The following is a 20,949-nucleotide window of genomic DNA, read 5'->3' as shown; positions in this document are numbered from 1 at the left end:
AAGATTTAAAGAGCATTCATGTATATTAAACAGTTGTCAGTTATTCAAAAAAGTACTGGGACTGCTGTTTTAGGTGGATGTGTTACTATTGTAATCACTGTGGATGGATGCTTAATGCTATCATATATATATATATGATTTCTGAAGGATCTTGTGACAATGAAGACTGGAGCTATGATGCTGAAAATTCATTTTTTTCCAGAATATTAGTTTTCATCCAGCCTCACTGAGCATGAGACTTCTTTCAAAAACAAAGTAATACCAACCCCAAATTATATAAATTTAAAATTATAGTATGAACTTTATAAAAAAATAAATAAATAATAAAATAAAAAATGTTAACCCAGCATTCATTTAACTCAATTTAAATTAGAGCTGACAAATAAATAATTGAAATCACAGAGACATCAGCTTATGCAAGCCAGGGAAATTCCTGCACTGCTAATTTATTGAAAGCTGAGGAACAAAAAGGAACAGGGCAGTCAGATTTCCATCAATAAAACTCCATACGTGTTCAACTGCCAGGTGCGTTTCAGCTGAAACTCTCAAACACAAGAGCTCAAATTCAGTTAAGAGCAAACCGAAATACATTCCAGTGTCCTTCAAGAAATAACTCAAACCAATTCATATTCATTTAATTACTCAGAACAACCTCAACAGATAATGAATCTGATTTAAATGACACTCAGGTCATGTGATCTGCATGTGTAAGGCATTGTTGTTGAATGGATAATACTAATGCTGGCCAGAAAGGACTGGGTGTCTTTCTAAAGCTGCTATACAGGATCTACGTGGCGTCCCCTAGAGACCTCAAAACTATTTCTAGAAGTTGTGGAGGGGCATTGATCTCTGCCTGAAATTTTTGGATCAACTGCAGGAACATCTCCCACAAGTGCTGATGAAATGCCACCGCCAAATTCTACAAAAATACCTCTAACATATATATCTTTCATTATCTCTGAGTGCTATTCAGCCAGAGAAGGCAATAAATTACTGTACAGGTCTACATTCTGCCATAAACTGATTTAAATGACATTTAAAATCCCAATTCGAATGTACAGATATGTCTTCAATTGTGCGTATTGGTTTTGGCTGGGTACATAAAAAGTTGTTTCAGGTTTGCTCTTCTGGGTACTGTTTAGATGAAAAAAGGAATTGAGAAGTCTAGAGGCTCTAAAGCCCACCCACACATTAAAGGACCGCCCCCTCATTAGCATATAAAGTCTGGAGAGGCCTCTGATGCCCTCTTGTGGGACTCACAAAGATGTTTTTTTTGGGCTGAGTGAACAAAAACTTGAGCCGTCACAGTGAAAACTTAGGTCATGATTATTAGCTAAATTATACAGGAAAGTATTAAATGCTGACTGAAAGGAAGTAAACAGACATGAGTGTTTGGACTCTATATGTGCGTATCATTTATTAAATCAGTCCATTTGCAGCTTGAGTGCTTCATCTGGTTGGTTATGCGAGAGAAAGCCAAGGGCTTGCCATCAACAAACAGCTACTTCTCTCCGTCTCTCTGGATCCTGCGCTTCTCGTGCTGGTGTTTGGTGATAATGTACTTGAAGAACTCGTAGACGGACCAGCTGATGGCAGTGGAGGGCATCTGGTATATGACCCTAGCCTGAACGCCTTTGAAGTAAGCAGGCAGGCCGCCAAGCCTGTAGACAGTCCGGAAGGCATGGCCGAGGCCTGAGATGTGTCTTCCGCTCTGGCTGACAGAATCGAGAGCCAGAGACTCCTGCGTGTTCAGCAGCGTCTTGCAAACGTCTAATGGTGTTGTGGCGGCGGCGGCGATGGCACCTGCCAGCGCGCCCGACACCATGTGGGAGGAGGGGTTGTATTGTCTTTGGGGGTTCAACAGCTCTTGCAGGTATTCGTAGGTCATGAAGTGCAATGCCTGGAACGGCACATTCATGGTGAGCTGCGTAGTGTAGCTGCGATAAAAGGCCAACGCCCCCTCCCGCTGCCACACGCAGCGCATACAGTCCAGAACGCCACGGTATGGCGAGTTATACATCTGCATCCTCTGCTTCACCACTGAACAAGGGAGGTCATCGCAGTCAGTCAGACAGGAAACAAAAGAGGACAGGAAGGGGAACATTAATCATGTGCAAGAAGTCATGACTGAAATACAGTAGGCCCATCAAAGGAGAAATGTCTGTTTCATCCGGACATGAGCGGATCAAACAAGCCTCCTGTCTGACCTACAGTCAAGCAGTCTGCAGGGAACAGACGAGGCGAAGGAGAGCAGGTGTCTACGCAAGGTCTCAGTCTGGCACCTGCGCTGATTAACCTTGAGCCTCAAGAGCACAGAAACAGACACTGCCGTCTGACTGAGACTCGGGCCACTGGGGGATTTCGACTAATGCTACTGTTTCAACATCGCACAGCTGTTAATTAGAGCAAGGCCAATCTGCTCCCACAAGGCTGCCTTTTGAAAATGTGTTTTTTTTTTTTTTTTTTTAGAGAGAGTTTTGTAGTGAAATCAGATCTTTTCTGCCACCTTCTGGGTGGGAGTGCACAGTGAACTACCAGACCAAGGAGGTCAAGGTTTGCTGTTCAATTTGTGCATTATTTGGAGGAGAATATTGCGCAGGATTTTTTTTTTAATACAGACATTATTATTATATTTCATTTTGAAATTTGAAATATTTGAAGAGACCATCAATTGATCAAAATAATTAGCTGCAGTCCTACTAATTATAGCACAGGCCAGCTAGCTACATCTGGTTATAAAAAGCATCTTTCTCCTTTCCATCTTTTTTTTTTTCCTACCATGGTATGTGCCCCAAAATATAAAAGCTTGTTTCCGCCACTAAATAAAGAAAAATAAAAAAAGGTAATTGCGAATTTATCTCAAAATTCTTTTTTTGCATCTCACAATTCTGAATTTTTTTCTCAGAACTGCGAGTTATAAAGTCAGAACTGCGTGATACAAAGTCAGAACTGCGTGATATAAAGTCAGAATTCAGTGTTATAAAGTCAGAATTGCGTGATATAAAGTCAGAATTGCGAGTTATAAAGTCAGAATTGCGTGTTATAAAATCAGAATTGCGTGATATAAAATCAGAATTGCGTGATATAGTCAGAATTGCGAGATATAAAGTCAGAATTGCGTGATATAAAGTCAGAATTGCGAGTTATAAAGTCAGAATTGCGTGATATAAAGTCAGAATTGCGCGATATAAAGTCAGAATTGCGCGATATAAAGTCAGAATTGCGAGATATAAAGTCAGAATTGCGAGATATAAAGTCAGAATTGCGTGTTATAAAGTCAGAATTGCACGATATAAACTCGCAATTGTGTGTTATAAAGTCAGTCTTTTTTTCCCCCTCACAAATGGAGGAAAAAGTCAGAATTATGAGATAGTCACATTTACCTTTTTTATTTTTTATTTCATGGCGGAAACAAGCTTCAATACCCAAAAATGTTATTGCCATGACATGAAACAAATTCAACATATCCAAATAAAAATAAAAAAGAGTATCCATATAAGTAAAAACAATAAAGTGTCCATGTAAACTAAATATAGATGCAAAGTAGAACAATTAACATACTACAGTTCAAAAGTTTGGGGTCAGTAAATCTTTTAAATGTTTTTGAAATTATCTTGAAAGTATGCCCATCAAGGCTGCATTTATTTATTTTTTTTTTAAAAAGGTAATACTGTGAAATATTATCACATTTAAAAAAACCAAACAAATAGTATAAACTGCAAGTATAATTTTATATATACACTATATATAAAAATTCTAGGGATGCACAGATAGGATTTCTTTTGGCTGATACCAATACCGATTTTAAACAACTACTGGCCGATTCCGATTTTTGTCACTTGCTCTCTTATTTGAACATTTGTCATTAAAATAGATTAGTGTTTTGATCATGTTTTAAATTAGCAAAATTCAAAAACGCATGCATTAAGGTATACTAGCTATTTTATTGCTGCATCATAAAAATTTTCTATTGAACATGGATTAGATCCATTTAACATTCAACAGGCCAACATAAATACTGTACATAAATACAACAGAAGAAAGATGCATATGAAATAAACAGTGCTTTTCTGATAGGTCTAACAGTAGTTTTCAGGTACAGAAATAAATTAATCAAATGTAAAATATATTCTTCATTGTATAAATTAAATATATATTAAACATTATTAAAGTTATTTAGTCAAGAGTAGTGAGCGATTTTTTTATTTTTTTGTCTTTTGTTGTTCGATTAACATTAAAACTGTAGCGCAGCAGGAATATTAGGCTGCTGTCACTTTACGAGCTGCACAGATCCAATATACCGGTACACAAGCATTTTATTTCTCAACTGTTTACGTTCGTTTAAGACATAACCGACAATGTTTACAAGGATCCTCGCCAAGAGGGGCATTTTGATGAACTGGATGCTTTGAATGTGTGCGCACACAAAACTTCTCACACACCGAGTAGAATTGAGTTCTCTTTCGTGTCTTCTTGCATTTGAATATTTAAATTCGCAAAGCTTAAAAATGTGCAAAAGATAAACTTTCATGAAGATGCACTGTCCAGATTGGGACAGTGACAGTTCCGTCAATTGTCACGAGCGTGCAATAGACATTATGCAATTATGCAATAGACATTATACAACTCAGTGCCTTCACGCAGTTAATTAATAAACCATCGGTTTGTTATATCTGACTTTTTTATGCTATAGCCGATATGCAGACGTTTTTAAATTGATCAAAAATCGGCCGATAAATATCAGCGGCCAATACATTGGTGCATCTCTAATAAAATCAATATTGTGCTGCTTAATATTTTTGTGGAAACAGTTCAAAAGAACACTATTTCAAAATATAAATCTTTTGTAACATTATACATGTATTTTGTGTCGCCTTTGATCAATTTAATGCATCTTTGCTGAATGAAATTACATGTATCTCAAAAAAAAAAAAAAAAAAAAAAAAAAAAAATTACTGACCTTAAACTTTTGAATGGTAGTGTATATTAAAATCTTTTTATAGGAAGTCAAGATTAAAGCAAATATACCTTCAGCTGGATTCATGGCAGCATCATGAAGCAATGTGGCAACACATCCAGCGGCCCCTGTAACACAGACCCTCAGACATTAGCACCAAAATTAGGGCATGCACACAGTGGACAGTCACTGGACTCAAAATACAACAATCAGATATACAGATGGATCAGATCACAGTTAAACAAAAACTGTTCAAAAACCTGAACAGCCACCAAATACCCCCTATGATTTAACAGAGATTAGGGATTGACTGGATAAACTCTGGGGAATGTGGAGGCAGGAGAGAAAGAGTCTTTTGTTCAGGATACTGGCATTTACTTCACTCATTGTGTCTGTTTTTCATGGTAAAAAGCAAAAACTGCTGCTGCTGCTTTCTGCAAATACAATCAAAATACAGAGATGCTAACAGGACATGAGGCATTTGCCTGCAAATCCAAAAAACAAAAAAAGTATCTTGCCAAATATTATTTTCATCCCTTATCTGTGTATTCTACTGGTAAACAGTAATATGCCAGCAGTTACTTACCACCCTTTCACCCTGACCTGGAGGAAAGAGAAAGAAAAGAGACACTACAAAGCAACACCAACAATGACTTTTACTATGAGCTCTGCAGTGTTGAGTCTAAGGCCAAGATTTACTAACAGCTTGCGCCAGCACAAACCCTCTTTTGGTGTTAAAAAAAAACTACCGTCAGGATTTACTTAACATATGCTGTGAGAAATTAGCAATGAAAAGGCGTGGGCACAGTTATATTTGCGCTTGACCTTATTACATATGCATTTGTAGGAGTTTCCATATCAGACAGCTAAATTTATGGGAGGAGAGTATTTAAAAGAATCATGTAATGAGATTTGCTAAGGTTTGCGGAAGTCAATTTACTGGTATTTTCGCCATTATTTACTGCCCCCAAAAAAGCATGTCTTAAAGGGATAGTTCACCCAAAAATTAAAACTGTCATCATTTACTCCGCCTCATGTCTTTTCAAACCCATAAGACTTTCATTCATCTTTGAAATAGAAATGAAGATATAATAAATGAAATCTGAGAGATTTCTGTCCCTCCATTGACAGTCTGCGCAACTACCACTTTGATGCTTCAAGAAGTTCATAAAGAGATCATAAAACTAATCCATATGATTTGAGTGGTTTAGTCCAAATTTTCTGAAGAGACACAATCCCTTTAAATAGTGAACATTCAATTTAGGCTTTTATTCACATATAAACATTCATCAACTCACACATCAATTATGGTAAATGGAAGCTCAAGCAAGCTTGCTTGACGTGGGAGAACCAATGAGGTTCATTCTCGTGTGTCAAGCAGGTTCGACTGAGCTTCTATTTATGTTCAATAATCAATGTTTTATGTGAATAAAAGCCTAAATTCAATCTGTTCATCATATAAAGTGATCAAATCTCTTCAGAAAATGTGCACTAAACCGCTCAATTCAGATATAGATTAGTTTTACGATCTATTTATGAACTTTTAGAAGCAACAAAGTGTTAAGCCGCGTTTCCACCGCAGAAACTTTCCCCAGGATCTAGGAACTTTGAGGTGGTACTCAGTGTGTTTCGACCGCAGGAATCAGGGTCTAAATGAAGTTCCGGGTAAATATTTCCCCCTCAGAAAGTCCCTGCTCTCGAGGTAGTACTTTTTCAAAGTTCAGGAACTTTTAAGGGTTGGGACTTGGGTGCTGAACATGCTGATTGGCTGAGTTCACACAGCATTTTGATTGGTTGACTCCACGCAGCATTTTATTTCAACCACCATTTTTAAAAGTCTGTTGTGGTGTGTGCAGTAAGAGTTGTTTGCTATTCAAATCAACAATGGAGTTTAAAAAATACGACCGATGGACCGACGACGAGGTTCTGGCTTTATTAAGCTTCTATGCGGAGGATGAAATCCAGCAGGAACTGAAAAAAAGTTGCACGCAGTCCTACTTCACCGGACTAATCTTCACGGTACTTTAGACTGCGATGGAAACTCAGACAGCAACAGGTCTGGGGGGAAAAAAGCTCCTGGGACAAATTGTTCCAGCTAATTTCGGTAGAAAAGCGGCTTTAGGGTGCGTTCACACTTGTAGTTCGGTTCGTTTGGTCCGGACCAAAGAAGAAAAAAAAAAACATTTAGTCCTGGTCCGATTAGCGTTCAGATTGGCAATTTTATTACCGAACCAAAAGATACCGAACCTAAAGGCATAGGGATACGTTCACAACCTGATTGGTCGGATTTTATGACGTATTGCCAATTCCGAGACGGAACTTATCGAACATCCAAAACAACGCTGTGTGCTGAGGTAAATGCGCTTGTTGTGTGTGTGTAGCCTGCATATGATGGTATTTTGGCCAGCTGGGAACCCAGTGAAGAGCTTATAAAATGTGTAAAGGAGTCAAAACAGCAATTTGCCCTGTTTAGTAAATCTGGCCCTAAGGATGCTTTCACACTTGGTTCGACTGCCTGGTCCAAACCAGAGTTTGATGACTCCCCCCTCCCCCGATTGTTTTCACATTATATTATTTGGGTCCAAACCACGGTGCATTTGCATCATCAAAGGAGCAGCTGTTTACCCCTGTTGCTTGGTAACGACAATGCAGAAGGCGGCAAAATGCAAAGCACTGCACACCACACTTAACCGCAATAAAGGGGTGGTGTGGGGTACGGTTCATGTGAACTCCGGTACGGTTTACTGCTGAAGGGCTGTGCACCCGAGTTCAGAAAACAGCATTCACATCATCCAAATGAACCGAACTCTGATGTCACTTGAACCCAGGTGCGCACCAAAAGTGCTAGTGTGAAAGCACCCCAAGTCTAAATACCAATTACAACACAGTTTGACAAATACAATAATAAAATATAAATCCATCACTTATCAATAACCCAGTGTTCCATTACTCTGCATATAAAAGCTTAAATTAGATCATATGGACATACAGCTGGTCAGTTTAGTTTGTGTAGTGACATTACATTAGGTCTAGCTTTTAAGGTAATTCCAATAAAGCTAATTACTTACTTGGCTTATATGGTAAACACTGAGCATTAGAAATGCTGTTCAGATCAGTTTGTCCTAAAGTTTTGCATTGCATTTGCACTGATTTGTCAGACTAATGATTCTACATGATGGTAAATCAAAATTTCAAAAAAATCAAAAATATCAATTTAAACAATTGAAAACATTAAAGTGTTAGTTCACCCAAAAATGAAAATTCTGTCATTAATTACTCACCCTCGTGCCGTTTTACACCTGTAAGACCTTCGTTGATCTTCGGAACACAAATTAAGATATTTTTGTTTAAATCCGATGGCTCCGTGAGGCCTACATAGGGAGCAATGACATTTCCTCTCTCAAGATCCATAAAGGTACTAAAAACATATTTAAATCAGTCCATCTGAGTACAGTGGTTCAATATTAATATTATAAAGCGACGAGAATATTTTTGGTGCGCCAAAAAAAATAAAATAAATAATGACTTATTCAGTGATGGCCGATTTCAAAACACTGCTTCAGGAAGATTCGGAGGGTAATGAATCAGCGTGTTGAATCATGATTCGGATCGCGTGTCAAACCGCCAAACTGCTGAAATCACGTGACTCTGGCGCTCCAAACTGCGGATTCGACACGCTGATTCATTATGCTCTGAATCTTCCTGAAGCAGTGTTTTGAAATCGGCCATCACTAAATAATTTGTTATTTTGTTTTTTTGGTGAACCAAAAATATTCTCGTCGCTTTATAATATTAATATTGAACCACTGTACTCACATTTTTAAATATGTTTTTAGTACCTTTATGGATCTTGAGAGAGGAAATGTCATTGCTCCCTATGTAGGCCTCACGGAGCCATCGGATTTAAACAAAAATATCTCAATTTGCGTTCTGAAGATTAACGAAGGTCTTACTGGTCTGGAACGGCATGAGCGTGAGTAATAAATGACAGAATTTTCATTTTTGGGTGAACTAACCCTTTAAGTATCCATAGCATGCTCAAAGATTAACTACCCATATGATCTCTTGTTATATTTATATCTGCTGTCGTGATATCGGAGCGGCATTTTTGGTTATTTTGGGATTTGACATCACTAGAAAGATATTTTAAAGAGATCAGCTGAGAAGACACGGGCAGATGTTTGAGAAGCACCTGATTCATACAAAAACATAGCCAAATAACTTGTTCCAGAATATTGTCCATTGCTGAACTTTAGTTACTCTTGACACTACCAACACATCTAATATGTTAATACAGTTCATTTGAAAAGGCAAAAAAGAAATTTCTACTTAAAAAGACATTTACTGATTGACCTATGTAGAAATTCACTCATTCCAACTAACAATCTACTCCGCATTGAATTGTGGGTGTGCTGGTGAGAGGAAATCAGCAGTGCTGATGGGCAGGAAAACTGGTACCGTTCGCTAAATGACTGTTTGCTCCTGGATGGATGATATCACTGAGGACCTTTTTCAACCTTTCGTAACAGGCAAAGTAAAGTGCGTGGGCAGGCCCCGCCCCTACAGCTGTAACATTCAGGCCCCTGATTGGCCTCCAGATTCCCTCTGTCCTCACAATTTGCCGCAAAGCGTCCATCACGTTACGGTAGCGGGCAGCTGGCTCTGGCTGAAGGCTCTGCATGCGTGTCTGCAACAAAGAACAATTGTTTAAACAATTGTTTACAAGCCCCCAGTATGTAGATTAAAGTATTATTATAAATACAGGTATTAAAAACAGGAATTTTTAATTCAGACTTGCTGATATTTTCATTGGTACATGCAAAACAAAAGGCAAATTATATTTTTAGCAACTTATTTTTATATTTTTCTTTAAAAACGATCTTTTCTTTAAAAAACAAACAAACAAATAAGCTACAACAAATTATCTATTATATTTTTAATCTGCGAAAATAGCTGGAAAAAAATACATCTGTAAATTTACAATCCAATGTAGGATGGAAAACTAGTGAATTTCTTATTTGTTTCAACCCATTTTGATGCTTCCAAGACTATCAAAATTTATTCTCACAATTACAGCAACACTTATGTTAGCCAGGTACAAAATACTACTTTGCTGACATTTAAATCAGCAGGATTTGCAACAATATTTTTGTTTTTTATACTACATTTTTCAGTATTTTTTCATAAATACTTTTATTGGGTGGTGGTGATTCCGCGTTCTGGGGGGGAGGGGGAGTATCCCCCCTCGGTTGATATCGAGGGGGCCCCCCGAAAATCATCATGACCTTTCTCCCCTCTATTGATGGCCCTGAGGGTGTCCCCATTCCCCAAATTTATTTATTTATTTTCAATTTATTATCTCAGGCCTGCAAAAAAAGTGATATCAATGCTACACACACACACACAAAAAAAAAAAAAAAAAAAGAAAAGGGATTAGTCCACTTTCAAATAAAATTTTCCAGATAATTTACTCACCCCCATGTCATCCAAGATGTTCATGTCTTTCTTTCTTCAGTTGAAAAGAAATTAAGGTTTTTGATGAAAACATTCCAGGATTATTCTCCTTATAATGGACTTCAATGGTCTCCAAACGGTTGAAGGTCAAAATTACAGTTTCAGTGCAGCTTCAAAGGGCTTTAAACGATACCAGACAAGGAATAAGGGTCTTGTCTAGCGAAACGATCGGTCATTTTCTAAAAAAATACAACTGTATATGCTTTATAAACACAAATGATCGCCTTTGCAAGTGCTCCTGCTTTCCATATTCTTCAAAAAGCTTACGCTGTATGTCCTACGCCTTCCCTATTCAACTTACGGAATGAACGCGGCGCCAGTTCCGTTTTTTCCGTGTATTTTTTTTAAGAAAATGACCGATTGTTTTGCTAGATAAGACCCTTTTTCTTCGTCTGGTATCATTTAAAGCCCTTTGAAGCTGCACTGAAACTAATTTTGACCTTCAACCGTTTGGAGACCATTAAAGTCCACTATAAGGAGAATAATCCTGGAATGTTTTCATAAAAAACCTTAATTTATTTTCGACCGAAGAAAGAAAGACATGAACATCTTGGATGACATGGGAGTGAGTAAATTATCAGGAAATTTTCATTCAGAAGTGAACTAATCCTTTAAGTGTGAGTATTTGAAGTTTACAATTAAAGTAAATCAACTTAAAATAGACCAAAAATATGTAGGCCATAAAAATAAAGCAAACATGACTGAATAAAGCCTTGCAAACAATGCATCACATTGCAAAGTCATTGGATCTGTAGACCAGAACTGAAGTTTGTAGCAATAAGGTCACACAGGGACTTAATCTAACAACCTAATCCTCTTTTCCTACAGCGCTACTGTATCACCTGATGTACATGAGAAACGTGGATACAGTTCAGTGCCTGAAGCCGGCTTCAACAGAAACATGGCTTTCAACAGGGGAAAAAAAAAAAAAATTGTAGCAGCCAGTAATGTACTTGGTAGCACAGCATGTTTAGTAGGTTTACTTTACGGCCTTGAACCTAAACAATATAGAATACCACAAACGTCATGTTTGAACTGACATGGTCAGATTTATAGTAGCTGAAAATATAAGTTCAGAACAACAGCTGCAATGTGGTGAAATTTGAGATGGCAGCTGTGGTTGCATAAGTAACATTATTCCTGTAAGGAAACAGTACTTCCATAAAAGGCCAAGGAAGTAATTATTTCCCAATAAATGTGTGTAAATCATGTCTAATCATGAGGAACTGCAACCTCCAACTGGAAGTTCCAAGATTGCTCTTGAAATGCTTAGGATTGCAAAATAGACAAAGGTACAGAGGCTTGATCTGTAACAGTGCAAATCAGAGAAGTGATCTTTTATTACAACAAAGATAATTATTTAATTTCTATTAAGAAACAGCATACTGAGATTAAAGTGTCCATCTTCAACAAAGAATTTCCTTTCATAACTTTTTTTAGTCATTTGAGATTACTGGATAATTTTTAAAATTTGCTTTACATTTTTCAAATTATTTATTCACACAACATTCAATAAACCTAAATCAATTTTCCAAAAAGGTGAAAAAAATATCAAAAAATATAAAGTAGAATTGTACTCATTTGTAATAATTTACCAATTATATCTATACTTTCAAATATATATATATATATATATATATATATATAAAAAAAGGGAAAAAAGCCGAATTTATAGTTTTTTTTTGTTTGTTTGTTTGTTTTTTTTACAAATAAAAGTTACGTCAATGATGGACTGAACGGGTGCTGTAGTTCCTTCAATGTTCTAAACTTTGTCCTGATTCTCTTCTCTAAACAGGGGCAATGTGCAGTGCGCCACACTGTGTGTTCAGTGATTTGAACTTAACCTTTGACTGAAGTGTACACAGAATCCCTCTACATTTACCTTCCCTAATGACTCATACTGGTGTGAATCAACCTCAGCATGGAATTTACATGTTTTGAGAGACATAGACCAAAAAAAAAAATAAAAAAATAAAAATCTAGCAGGAAAATACTTCAACCAATTTTACTACTGACATATTTAAAAATTAAACAAGATATTCAACAGAAAAATGTGGTGCGAACTTGATTTAAACAACTGACACATTAAAAACTGACTGCACCATAAAAAGTCATCGCTGACAGGCAGATAAAGAGAGCTGAAGAGAATTTTACATTTTTGTAAAATGTGTGGCAGCTAGAGCATTGTGGCATTCTGAGTGTATGGAAATTTAAGGGGAAAAATTTAAAATTTAAGGGTAGACTAGGGCAAATATTTATATATATTAAAAAACTGTTAAAATATACAAAACAGATCTGTGCTTTCTAGATTCACAATCTGGACTGGCTAATTTAGGAGAGAACAGCTGTAACAGACACAATGAAGTGTCTTTGTCTCTAAAGAACCCTTCACTTCATCCTGACAAGAGCAGCTGAACACTCAAACAATACTTTATCAGTTTGCCAAAGGAATCCTGATCAGTGCATTCACAGACTCACTTAGGCTACATTCAGACTGCAGGTAAATATGGCCCAAATCCGATTCATTCATTTATTGCTCATATGTGACTCAGATCTGTTTTTCTCATGTCAGTGTGAACAGCACAACCCACATGCAATCTGATATATTCAATTCTGATTTGGGCCACTTCCATATGGTTATGTTCACACTGTCAGTCCAAATTTGATTATTCATGTATCAGACTGGAATCTGATCTAAATTATTGACTGTCCACACTGTTTATCGCAACTGTTTGGATCTGATTTGCATGTCCCGTGGCGCCCTTTCGTTGTCTGGAATATCTGCAATGGCTTCTATGGCAATGACGCTGCGTTAGTAGGTATACACCAAAAGCAACAACAGCAGAAACATGGAGGGGTTTGTAATACAGATGTTATCTTGTTTACAACATGACAATATGTAACCACTGCACTGGACTACTACGTCTTCTGAGGCAGCGGCAGAAAGGTAGCAGTCTGGTATGTGCGGCTTTATTCTGTGCTGTCATCTCTGCCTGTCTAATAATTCAACATTATATTGTCATTTTCTGCTCGACCGGCACTTTGCAAAAACACAACCTTATTTCTGCAGCAACTTTCAGCATGTTTCCTATAACAACGTCTGACATGTTTACGTTTTACGTGGCGTGATAAAGTTACATAATCCATGCAAAATCCAATTAGAGCGGTCAGACTGAAACAGGTTTCCAGAAATGCAATTTCAATCAGATTTCAAACCACATATGAATGTAGCTCAAAATGGATTAATAAATATTCCATTTCATGTGATTTTTTTTTTTTGCTGTTCACACTTTAAACGATACCAGACAAGGAATAAGGGTCTTGTCTAGCGAAACGATCGGTCATTTTCTAAAAAAATACAACTGTATATGCTTTATAAACACAAATGATCGCCTTGCAAGTGCTCCCGCTTTCCATATTCTTCAAAAAGCTTACGCTGTATGTCCTACGCCTTCCCTATTCAACTTACGCAATGAACGCGGCGCCAGTTCCGTTTTTTCCAGTTCCGTTTTTTCCGTGTATTTTTTTTAAGAAAATGACCGATTGTTTTGCTAGATAAGACCCTTTTTCTTGGGCATAAATTTCCTGGTTTCCACAGCAGATCAGATAAATCAACGTTTAATCACTAACTTTAATGTAGTCTTGTCAAAAGTACCGGTACTTCGGTACCAAGTCGGTACTGAAATTTTGAAAATGTGACGATACCAGCATTTCTGTTGTACCGGGAGTACCGATTATCCAGGTATATTCGGTACCCACTGATAGGACTGTGCCAGTATTTACATGAATATGACATGAGTGAAGCACAAAGCTTTGGTTACAGAAGAAATAGGCTAATAGGTTAGCAATTAAATGTGATATCACAGCCATGGAAACATTTTGGTTCATGCCGAATGAGAGCGGTACGTCATACATTTAAGCTCTGTTGGGTTTGTATTCTGTTTTGTGAATCGCGATCTGGTCACCCGATTAGCAGATAATTTAACAATATTCCATTAGTTATTCCACTGAACATGAAATCTCTGTTTCTTTTCCCAAATCTTCAGTCACGCAGGGGATTATAAACGTTTCTTCCTCTGGTTCACTTTTAATTTGGCCTATTATATTCGCATTCTTTTCTGTGGTAAAGGAGAAAAAACAGCGTAGGACAGAAACCTTTTGCTTGCACGTCAATTTCTATTTAACACAGTTTGTGCTTGTTATTAGGCTTTATAAGGCGCGTCAAGTTTATTTGTATAGCGCGTTTCACACACGCCGGTGATTTTTAGTTTCGCTTTCTCTGGCAGCGCAAAATCAAACATAGCCTGAATGTCTGAAGATAAAACTAGCTCTTCAGAACTTTTACAACAAGTGTCAGTTGCTTGTAACATCAGGAGATAACATGAAGTTATTATAAAAGAGATGGTCTCTTTCCTGCTTGTGTCCCACATCCCTCTCAAAGCGCAGAGCAGTAGGCTATATGACGCATCTTTGTGTGGAAATAAAAGATGAATGTTTTTTAGAATAATACTTCACTTTCTTATTATTTAGGTTACCATTATTTACTGATATTTATTTCATAGTTTTACAAGCTGTAGTGTGTCGTTTCACTGAAGGAATAGCTAAAATAAACACGCGCATCTGTTTCAAAATGGATGTTTGAGCATTTGTTTAGGCCTATTTATTTTTTTATATTTCAAAATTTATTTCATTGAGATATATTTACACACACAAACATACACACTCCAAATATTTATATGTATGATTACCATCATATTTAATATGTTTTTAAAAATAGGCTAGTTAAATAAAATAGTAAAATAGTTCCAACAGATTTTCCTGTGGTACAGAAATTGGTACCGAGAACCGTAAATTTTTACTGGTACTGGTACAGACTACTGGAATTTTGGTACAGTGACAACACTACTTTAATGTCCTCCGTGTTTACTTCTGTATGACAATGTGTATGATGTCTCTTTATCGTTCTTTTGTGCATGTGGAATCTGATATTGGCCACATTTAAAACAACAATGTGAACAGAAAAAAAATCAGATCTGAGCAATAAATCAGAATTCAGCACTAAGGCTCGCAGTGTGAATGTAACCTTAGTTTTCATACAAAGCAGCTTCCATGACACAAAGAAGTGACACATGACAGTGTCCTGTCTAGAGAAACAATGGTATTAGAGTAGGAACTAGGGCTGGTATTGACACAAATTTCACGATTTGATTCGATTCGATTTTGATTCACAAGCTTGTACTTCAATTCAATTCTGATTTCAATTCAATTTGATATTGATACAGCAGGTACAGTAAAGATAATCTCTCTCAAAGATTACTGTAAACTAGACAGGGAACCCTGTCAGTTGTTACATTGCTATAATATTAAAGGTTCAAATTAGCTGATTGGTATACAACATTTAAATTACACATAAGAAGCTTTTCTTTATAATAATAACATTATAATAATATAAACTTTTAATGACATAATTATGTTTCTGCTCCAATTTTTTGTTTTTTAAACATGGTGGCTGTCTTACAAAACTTGTTTTCATGATGGATTTATTCAAACATATTTTATATACTGAGAAACAAGTTAAATAAAAATATAATGTATTATAATATATTTATCAAAATTCTCTCTATCATTTTTCTATCTGTCTATCGAGTGAGGTAAGTGTAAAGTCACGTGACATTGTTTACACTTACACATACTGATTGACGTCTTTAAGCGGTTGAAACACTGACTGAGCAATTACACAAGACATGATACGGATTTCAGTAAGCTGTAATATTTCTTTCAACATACCTTCTGATGTTCATTTAAGTTTATTTCATGTAGTAACTAGTAGTAAAGAGGAAGAGATGATCAGTTCACGTGCCATTTGAACTGATGTTCTACATCTGTCATGCCACATTAAAGAGTGCCACACTCTATTTATTGCTTGAATTTTGTAATAAAATTGACAGTTTTTGAAAGCTGAGACTTTGTTTCATATCAAAAGTAACAAAGAATAAGGATTTCTGTGATGTGTTGAATGGGAGGCACGCTACAAAGTTGTGTATGTTTATCAAATGAAAACAGCATACACTAAAGATCGATTCTTGTGATTTAAGAACTGATATTGGTTCATCAAAATAAGAATCGATTAAGATTGAGAAATGGATACTTTTGAACCCAGGGGCATTCTGAGTATCTGTCTAGTTACAGAACTATAGCATATCACGGATCTGCTGTGGTGCATATAAAAAAACCCTAAAACTATTTTAGTTAGTGTACACTCTCTATGGTAACCTTCAACTTAAAAGACAATTAATTCTAAATACAGACTGCATTTGAACTGCGATGCGCATGCGCACTAGCCCGGAGCAGCGTCAACAAGGTCATGTGGTTTAGGAGCGGAGAAGCCACGTGTGACCTTCCAATCTCATGTTCATGTTTCATAATGACACCTCGAAGATAGACAGGTACTACAAACACTCACAACCACAGGATGCAATCATATTACAAAAAAAAAAAAAAAAAAAAAGAAAAAAGAAAAAAAAGAAGGTAGTTGCTGCAGGAATTATGCTACATGCTTAGGACTTTAGTTAGTTATTACCAGATTAGTCCAGACAGATCTTGATGTTTGAGAGATTATAGGACTACAAATGATCATTACCATTAATAACCGCAAGGACGGTGAAGTGCAAAAGTTAAATTTATATGTATAAAAAAAAAAAAAAATGAGAACGGAAGAGGGGAAATTATTGTCTGCAAAGTATGTAGACAGTAAATGTGCTGTCTGGAGTTGACACAAGGAAACTAACTCGACCTTGCCAGCTTGCTGGATCTTTCAAGGGCCTGCTGGTCACATCAGTCCTGTAAATTAATTCTTTCTTGAATTCTTTATAAACTCCATTTACCTTCACACAATCAATAGGGAACATCAAGCAATGCTCCATGATTCCTGCCACTGCTCCTGCCAACATGTGCGTGCTGGTGGAGGCACCTTGGGGCAAACCCTCATAGTCCGGTTCCGATAAATCAAGGGCCTCTTGGGAGCCATACAAATGTCCAACATGAAGCTCCGGTTCTCCTGCTATTCGAGGTGTCAAAGTGCCAACGAGACTTTCCGAAACACCCCAGAACCTGCCGCCGAGCCAGTGTATCTCCGCGCCCGCGGAAGCTCCGGCCACCGCGGCATCGCCGCCCGATGTGTCCGCTGTCATCCGCCGCCTGCGCACAAAACCATCCGCTTCCATTTGCAGCACCCTATCCTTTAAAATCATGCGTCCCACGCCCGATGTTTACGCGTTCAGTTCGGGCCTCTCCCGCCTGCGCACCGGGGAGAGGACGCGTCTCGTTCAGCGTGAACTGCGCAGCAGGAGGTGACCGACAGAACAGGCCGCGAGGGGAAACGGAAACGCCCTCTCTCACTCTGTCCTGCTCTTTGATTGGAGGAAACCGTTGCCATTCAAAACAGAACGCGCGCAGTCGATACAGTGACATAACACAGCGTAACATATATGATATAAGCAGCTAGGGATAGGAAGCTCGACTCATTTTCGCTAGTCGGTTCTTCTGGGCAGTTTGTTTCAAAGAATCGCCTCAAAAACAATTCAGCTTGTGTTTCACGCCTTGACGTACTTGCCTTATCTCTCTCTCTCTCACACACACACACACACACGCACGCACACACACAGAGGTTTTTTTTTTTTTTGCTATCTTATGAGGACATAACTTCCATTGATTTTATATCAGGTCAATGATATTTTCACCTAACCCAAGCCCTACTCCCATCAAAGAAACATACCCATCAAAGAAACATGTGCAAAACACTAGATTTAAATAAAAACATATTTTGGCTGATTTATAAGCCTCTTTAACTACAGTGAGGACCATTCAAATGTCTCACTAGTGGGTTGTCAAGTATTTCACAATATAAGCGAGGACATTTGGCCCTCACAAGTATAGTCAAAACACATGCGCACGCACACACACACACACACACACACACACACACGTCTAGTTCACTATCCTTGTAGGGACTCTCTATAGACGTAATGGTTTTAATACTGTACAAACTGTATATTCTATCTCCTAACCCTAACTCTAAACCCATCACAGAAAACATTCGGCATTGTACATTTTCAAAAAAATATAATTTAGTATGTTTATTAATCCATTTCCCCCATGGGGACTGCTGGCTGGTCCCCACAATGTAGATGATTTCAGGTTTTACTATCCTTATGGGGACCATTTGGTAATATAATGTAATATAAATCTGTACACACACACACACACGTGTATAATGTGTATAATGACATGGGTATTACAACATAAACATGGTTTATGAGGATACTTCCTGTGTCCTTGTAAACCAAATGGCTTAAAAAACATGCTAAATGGTGTGTTTTTTTATTAAAAAAAATGCAGACAGTTTTCTGTGATTCATTCCAAAAGTTCTTAATTGTAGATCACTCACTGGTTTTATGCTTATTCATTGTTCAGACAGGTTGAATGAAAAGATTTGACTCACAAGAGCTGCACCCAGCTTCAGAAACGAAAGCGTCAGGTTAACTGAGGAATATAAATGAACTAATATTAACAAAAACCAGCTTAAGATGGTTTTCTGGTCCTAGTCTTTATTTTGATAGTTTTAGAGGGGTTTTGGGATGAGACCAACTGATAATAATTGTTTTACCAGGCTCAGAGACCAGCTTAAACAGACAGTTGATGGGCCCCATTGACTTTCATAGTAGTTTTTTTTTTTTTCCATACTGGAAGTAAATGGGGCCCATGAACTGTTTGGTTACCATATTCTTCAAAATATCTTCTTTTGCGTTCAGCAGAATAATTTGCACTATTCGGGGCCAAGCACCAAAGGTGCATCTATTGTATCTGTTAGAGTTTCTGTTCTTCTTCTTCTTATTTTTATTATCATATATGGCAGCCTATAGAACCATATGGTAAAAAGTTGTGAAATTTGCCACACAGATAGAGGACAATCTGAACATTAACCACAGCCATTTTTCCACCATTATGAATTTTCAGAAAAACATACTTTTTCAAACTCCTACAGTTGATCTGATTTTCAAGAAAATAGGCTCAGATCATATTCAGACCATGGCGACAAAATGTTATGGAATTCAACTATATAACACATGAAAGAATTGACAAGTAGCATGCCAAAATTCAGCTTAAAATCATCTCCGAATGTCTTTTTTGCAGTTGACCTAGTGCTCCCTTCCTTGATTTTTAGATCCTCATTCTTCTCTGTGGCGCTTGGCCTCTTCAACATAGTTATTGTTCTGCATGCAGTTTTTATAATGAGATTTTGTATGCCAGCTTTTTTGTAGCACTCTTTATAAAAAAGTTGTGCAGGCCTGAAAATAATAAAAATCATATCAGTCTTCAGTACAGAGACTCAGTAAACATCATCATCATTATCTTGACCCAAAGTTTAAAATCATCTCTCTGGAAGAAAATTAATGAGGTTGCTCAATAATGAGCTAATTATACTTTAAAGCAGGACCATTTTCAGCTAATTTCATTTTGGCCGCATGCCCACGGTGTAGAATTTCTGCCGACAAAGGGAATGAAGTGTTAATTTTCGCTTACAAGAACAAAATTCCCTGGCCTTGATCAAATTAACGTTGACTGTGTGTTGTCCAGATGTGTTCCTTCAAGGAAAGCCAAGCTGGCGTGCCTGTAGAGTATCTCTCCGTCTTGACCATAATTCCCTGATGACATGCTCTGATAGAGGTGTCGGGAAACCCTAGATTGTCTAATAGCAGGCTACTTTATTTCTTTTCCTTCTGAGAACCTGAATCAATGGGAGTTGTTTTTCACAGCATAAGCAAAACAAATAGAAGTTCAAGGATATTGTATACTGCTTCACAGCAATTACACATCATATAGACTCAAATTGAGTTTCTAATTCATTTAAGGCCTAAGCTTTGGTTATCTTATGTTACTTGAGTGAAATGCACAAACCAAACCTCCTGTTTTTAAAACGTGTCTCTAAAAGCTGTCTGCAGTCCCATCAGCATGACGTTGATGCATCATCTCTTAGAATATTTAGCATAGAGAGAGAACCACTTATGATCTGAAGAGACGGGCTCTTCAGTCAAGATGATTTCTCTTAGCTGAAGAGAACAGTTCTTAAGTATTCTTCTGATGGCACAGCCTTGAAGCATCTTTATTTGATGTGTCTTATAATGGAAGAAGGAGACAGTATTCAAAAGGCTTTGAATTAACTATGAAGTCTCAAATAGTCAATGGGTCAAGTTAACAAGAATTAATATAAAAGGCTGACATTGAAACAGTAAATCTTAGCTAACACTTACAATATGGTCTCATTTTATTGTTAACATTATTTAATGCACTAGCTAACATGAACTATGAGCAATATTTTAACAGCATTTATTAATCTTTGGTAATGTTAGTTAATACAAATGCATGTTTTATGTTAGTTCACATTAGGACATACAACTTTTGATTTTAAAACTGTATAC

The 20,949-nt window shown here is 37.2% G+C and overlaps 1 protein-coding gene across 1 annotated transcript; it reads right to left on the bottom strand.

Moving 5' to 3' along the window:
• Nucleotides 1-407: 407 nt before the first annotated feature.
• slc25a28 (solute carrier family 25 member 28) lies at nt 408-17,858 on the bottom strand. The gene is made up of 4 exons (XM_051916360.1): nt 17,356-17,858; nt 9,416-9,644; nt 5,029-5,085; nt 408-2,040 (listed from the first exon to the last, which is right to left on the bottom strand). The coding sequence occupies exons 1-4, from the start codon at nt 17,719-17,721 to the stop codon at nt 1,502-1,504; spliced, it is 1,191 nt and encodes a 396-aa protein (XP_051772320.1). The 5' UTR covers nt 17,722-17,858; the 3' UTR covers nt 408-1,501.
• Between the last annotated feature and the right edge of the window lie 3,091 nt (nt 17,859-20,949).

Source organism: Ctenopharyngodon idella, chromosome 13 (genome assembly GCF_019924925.1).
Source record: "Ctenopharyngodon idella isolate HZGC_01 chromosome 13, HZGC01, whole genome shotgun sequence".
NCBI lineage: Eukaryota > Metazoa > Chordata > Actinopteri > Cypriniformes > Xenocyprididae > Ctenopharyngodon > Ctenopharyngodon idella.
Note: the sequence above shows the minus strand (reverse complement) of the source record. Positions and strands in the feature narration are given on the sequence as shown.

Coding starts and splice junctions, on each gene's coding strand:
- slc25a28 (XM_051916360.1), bottom strand. CDS start 17,721: ATGATTTTAAAGGATAGGGTGCTGCAAATGGAAGCGGATGGTTTTGTG. Junction 9,645..17,355: donor TCCCTATTGATTGTGTGAAG/GTAAATGGAGTT, acceptor TCTTTGTTGCAG/ACACGCATGCAGAGCCTTCA. Junction 2,041..5,028: donor TGCCATGAATCCAGCTGAAG/GTATATTTGCTT, acceptor TCCCTTGTTCAG/TGGTGAAGCAGAGGATGCAG.